Source organism: Falco cherrug, chromosome 15 (assembly GCF_023634085.1).
Source record: "Falco cherrug isolate bFalChe1 chromosome 15, bFalChe1.pri, whole genome shotgun sequence".
Lineage (NCBI taxonomy): Eukaryota > Metazoa > Chordata > Aves > Falconiformes > Falconidae > Falco > Falco cherrug.
Window position 1 is genome coordinate 1929988 of NC_073711.1, and position 5111 is coordinate 1935098.

General features: G+C 62.0%; 1 protein-coding gene across 1 annotated transcript; it reads left to right on the forward strand.

Moving 5' to 3' along the window:
* Window positions 1-990: 990 nt before the first annotated feature.
* On the forward strand, window positions 991-4886 carry LOC129737419 (BTB/POZ domain-containing protein KCTD12-like). The gene is made up of 2 exons (XM_055727565.1): window positions 991-1143; window positions 2861-4886. Exon 2 carries the CDS (start codon window positions 2884-2886, stop codon window positions 3772-3774), a length of 891 nt encoding a protein of 296 aa, XP_055583540.1. The 5' UTR covers window positions 991-1143; window positions 2861-2883; the 3' UTR covers window positions 3775-4886.
* The last annotated feature ends 225 nt before the right edge of the window (window positions 4887-5111 follow it).

Consider the following 5111-nt stretch of genomic DNA (forward strand, 5'->3'; position numbering starts at 1 on the left):
GTCTGGGACAGAAAAGTATCCTTCTTTCCATCCCTAATTCCCCATCTCTGCACAGCCCCGGCCAGCTGTGGGGCTCTGGGGGACACATTGCCATGTGGACCTCAAGGTGTCCCCAAGCTGACCCTGGCGTAGGTGCTAATCTCAGTAAAGACAGAACAGAAAGGACTCCAACAAGCAGTGGTCCTTTGGACAAGGGTGTGCAGTCCTTGAGCATCCTGCTCTGTGTCGTTACCACCCTAGGGAGCTGCACCAGCCAAATGAGAAGGGGATATGTGCTTGTTGGAGCTGCACTCTCCCCTCCGAGCGCTGTGGCAATGCACCTCCCCGTGGCAATGGAGATGTGGGATTTGGGCACGAGCTGGGACAGTGGGAGGATGGCTCCGGCCAGGCCAGGTTAGAGGTGTGAGGGATGCCCTGGCAACCAGCTGGTTTGGGGGACCGCTTCCACCTCGCACCCAGGGTCTTGCATCTGCCCGTGGTTCCCTAAACATGCCGAGCCCATCGTGTCTGTGGTTCGTGCTGAGCCCCATAGCCCCACAGCCGGCCACTCAGCTGCAGGGGGGGCTGCCGGCTGGCCACACCGCCCTGCCAGACACCTGCTGCCTGCCACCGTGGCACTGGGGGCCAGCACCCAGTCCCACCACCCACCACAAGCGGGCAAAGCACCCGTGCACAGCAGTGCAGCATCTGAAGAGCTACCGTCCCCTTCTCATCGCCAGCCCGGGGCTGGGGGTGCAGGGCAGGCAGCTCCCCGGGTATCCCCCGGGACCTGCCGCGGTGGAGGCACGGGATGCTGGAGTGCTTTTGCCCGGCTGGGTGAGGGATGGCATCCAAATCTTGCTTTGCCGGGCATGGAAAGGGGCCCCGCCGGAATACCCTGGCCTCGCCTGGCCCCGGCACGGAGCTTCCCGATGGGATGCAGGGATTGAGGGGGGCTGAGCGGGCGGTGGGGGAGGCGGGGAGGGAGGGCGGGGGCGAGGCGGGCCCGGGGCCGGCGGGGGATGGCGCTCGCCGCCTTCCCGACCATAAAACTGCAGGGCCAGGGCCGAGCGGGCAGAGCGGAGCGGCGGCACGGCACGGCACGGCACGGCACGGCACGGCACGGCACGGCACGGCACGGCACGGCCGGGCCGCCCTGCGGAGGTAACGGGAGCGGCGGGGTCCCAGCCCCGCCGGGATGGGGCAGGGGTCCCCTGGCCGGGGAGGGGGGCTCGGGCTCCCGCAGCCCCAGCCGGAGCGGCCCCGGCGGGGTCCCCCTGGGGTTTTGCCGGGTCCTGGGGCGGGGCGGGGGGTCGCAGCTGCCAGCAGCCGCGCTCCCTGCGTCGGGCGGGCAGGGGGTCGGCTTTCCCCGTGCCCCCAGCGCTGGAAGCCCCGAGCCCCGCCGTGTGCAGCCCAGCCGCAGCCCTCAGCCCCCGCCGCCCGTGACAAAGGGGGCTGGGTCCCGCCGGCTGGGCACAGGCTGCTGCCTGGGCTTCTGTGGCGGGGGGGACAGCGGCGTGGGCACATCATCGGGGAAAGGGGCTGCGAGGCGCTGCGGGGGGTGGGGGGGCTGGGAGCCAGGTGGACCGCGCTGATCCTCATCCCGATCCTTGCAGCCTGGTCCTTGGCGGAGGCATGCCCAAGTCCCTCCTTGGTCAAACCCCGAAAGCCATCCCTGCGAGCTGGGAGGGGGCGTGCGGAACGCAGGCTCGGCGCCCCCCGGCGCCCAGGGGTGCCCGCAGAGTTTGCTCTTCGCCCGTTAGTTTGCGCTGGGCTCCCCCCGTGCCGCTCCGGCGGCGGCGCCCGGTGGGGCGCAGGGACGGGGCGAGCCCTGGTGCTGCTGCGGGGCTGCGGGACCCGTCCCCGGGGGGGTGCGGGGACCATCCCGGGCGGGGGTGGTGCGGGCAGCTCCTGCCAAGTTCAGAGCAGTCCCAGAGCTGCACTACCATCCCGCAGGGCGCGGGCAGAGCCTGGGACCAAGGCTGCCGGGCAGTCAGGGGCTGCGCAGGGAACCCCCGGCTCCCCGAGGTGTCCCGAATCCCTGCACAGGGGAGCGTGGCTTGGCCAGGCTGGATCCCGAGTCCATCTGCTGAGCCAGGTTTATGTAAGCGCTGATTTGCAGTGTCAAGAGATGCCTAAGAACCAGCTTGCCGCTGGGAAATGTATAAATACATGGCATGTGGCCCGAGGCTGTGCCAATAGCCTGGTGTTTGTCCTGGTCCCAGAGCCTTGGAGAGGCTCTGCGATCTCTCACCTGCTCCCAGCTTGGCCTCAGCCTCCATCGAGTACATTCCAGGGGCAAGGACGGAGCAGGAGTGCCAAAAGGCACCGTCACTCTGTCCTTTACAGTGTTATCTAGCATTGCTTTTCTGGCAGAGCGGTGGGTGCTCCTTGTGTGGGACCATAAACTCCCTGCCCGCACACCGGCTCGGCAGGAGATGCTGCGCCGTAATGCAGTCCTGCCTTGGCATGCTCAGCACCTCCTCCTGCCTGGCAGGATGCTGGGCCAGGCGGGACGCCGGTCAGACCCAGGGTGTGACAGGCCTGCCTTTCCTGTTGTTAGCATCAGTATGGCATCACTGTGCCTTCCTCGGCTGAGGGGCTGAGCCCCAGCCCCGGGAGCTGGCTGTCAGGAGGGCTGTGGGTGGAGACGGCATGTTCAGACCACGGGCTATGGAAGGGAAGGCAGCATTAGATAATGCTACTTATTCCAAGAGCCAGGAATTGGGGAAGAGAGCTGGCTTCCAGACTCCCAGAGACAGGGGCCCAATCCTGCCTGCTTGCTGACCCAAAGCAAGCGAGCTCTGGTTTGGGATCAGTGGGACAATGGGCTGTGTTTGCTGGCAGGCTTAACGTTGGCAATTGCTGCTTTTTGTTGCAGGTGGGAAGCAGCGGTAGCTCACTATGGCCCTGGCAGACAACGCGGGCTGTGCCAAACCCAGCGAGGATTTCCCCTTCCCTGAGATCATTGAACTTAACGTGGGTGGACAAGTCTACATCACCCGCCACCCCACCCTGGTCAGTGTGCCTGGCTCGCTCCTCTGGGAGATGTTCACCCAGAAGAATGTCCGCTCCCTGGCCCGCGACAGCAAGGGACGGTTCTTTGTGGATCGGGATGGCTTCCTCTTCCGCTACATCTTGGATTACATGAGGGACCAGCAGCTGGTGCTGCCCGACCACTTCCCAGAGAGGAGCCGTCTGCAGCGAGAGGCTGAGTACTTCATGCTGCCAGAGCTGGTGAAGATGCTGGCCCCCAAGCTCAGCAAGCAGAACTCGCTGGGAGATGACCCATGCCAAAGCGACCCAGAGGAGCTCTCCCCCAACGCGGATGCCACCCGCAACCTGACCTCTGCCAGTGCCACGCTCCCCAGCACCGTGTCTGGTGGCCCTGGAGCTCCCGTCACCACCAGTACAGGTGCTGCCAGCACCGACGTCCGCAGGGCAGGTTTCATCACCATCGGCTACCGGGGCTCCTACACCCTAGGCAGGGACAGCCAGACGGATGCCAAGTTCCGCAGGGTGGCACGGATCATGGTCTGTGGCAAGACATCGCTGGCCAAGGAGGTCTTTGGGGATACCTTGAATGAGAGCAGGGACCCGGACAGGCCTCCGGAGAGGTACACCTCCAGGTACTACCTCAAATTCACCTTCCTGGAGCAAGCCTTTGACAAACTGGCCGATGCTGGCTTCCACATGGTGGCTTGCAACTCCACAGGCACCTGTGCCTTCGCCCATGACCAGACAGATGACAGGATCTGGACCTCTTACACCGAATATGTTTTCTATCGTGAGTGACACCAAAAAAACCCCCAAACCCACAAACCAAGCACCAACTCTCCCTTTCCTCTCCTCTGCTGGCTGTTGCCTCAAAGGTAGACATCCGACCCCCAGATCCAAGCACCCCCCCTTTTGCCTCCTCTTGAGTTTGTTCCTGGTTTATTTTTTTCCTTCTTCCACGTTGAACCTGTTCAGCATTTCCTTGTAGCAGCTGCTGACCACCAACCTTCTTCCCTCTCTCCGACTTCTACAGTAGCCGCCTGTAGCTCCCAACCCTCCCTGGATGTGTGGACTTGAACATTGTCATGTACGTGTTTTGGGTGGGAGGGACACACACACCGGACTCTGCTCTGGGCTGGGATTCCTACAGCTGGAGCAGCTTGTCCGTGTTGGACACTGAACTCCGCTCTCGTGCCCTCTGCGCCATGCAGCTCCCTGGGAACATGCTGCATACACTGTATTTGATCTGCCAAGGGGTTCGAGTGAGAAAGCATTGGTTTAAGGACATGGAGAAAGGTGGGAAGTGGAGGGAGGGGGGGTGTGCGTGGAAAGATGAAGCCTCGCAGCACGGATATATTGCCATTAGCCCGTGTAAGCAGCTTAGCATTTAGACTGTCAGTGCTTGGGAAGGTTAGATAAAGATGCACCCTGTGTTTGCAGTTCTGATTTGAAGCATCGCTGCTGCTCTGGGATGCCTTGGGGTTGGCGGGTGGTTTATTTTTTTTGGGGGGGGGGTGGATAGACATGCTCTGTTCATGCATATGTGGAGGGAGGTGGGGGGGAGTGGGGAAGGCTTTTCACGCTGTAGGGTGTAAAATGCTTATGCATCTCTCAGACTAGTTGGTCTGTCAGAAAAAAGTACCTTCATCTTTCCTTCAGAGTACAATAGCGATGTGGGCTTCAGAGGGATGGGGTGGGGATGCTCGGGCAAGCGGCAGTCGGGCTCAGCCACAGCCATGACTTCACAGATTAAAGGGAATCTTTGCCCAACATGAAAATCGTTGCCATTTTGGCAATCTCTTGTGAAGGTCTCTCCAATCACAGCTCTCCACGGCCTGCTTTTTGGGCCTGGGGCTGGCTGCTGCTGCTTTACCATGCCTGGGCAATGTGTAATAAAGGAACAAAAGCGACTCGCCTTCGTCTTCGTGTGCTGAGGTGCAAAGGCAGTAGTGCTGGCTCTGTGCTATGTGCACCCAGAGGTGCTGCTTGAGCAGGACGGCAGCTCTGGCACATGGGCAGGGAGCAATGTGCTTTAGTATAGGGATTCAAATAAAGAGGAGAAGGAAGGCAAACTTACTGGAGACCTCCTGCCCTGCTCTAACGCCCCTTCTTTGAGCCCTCACTCCCATCCCAGC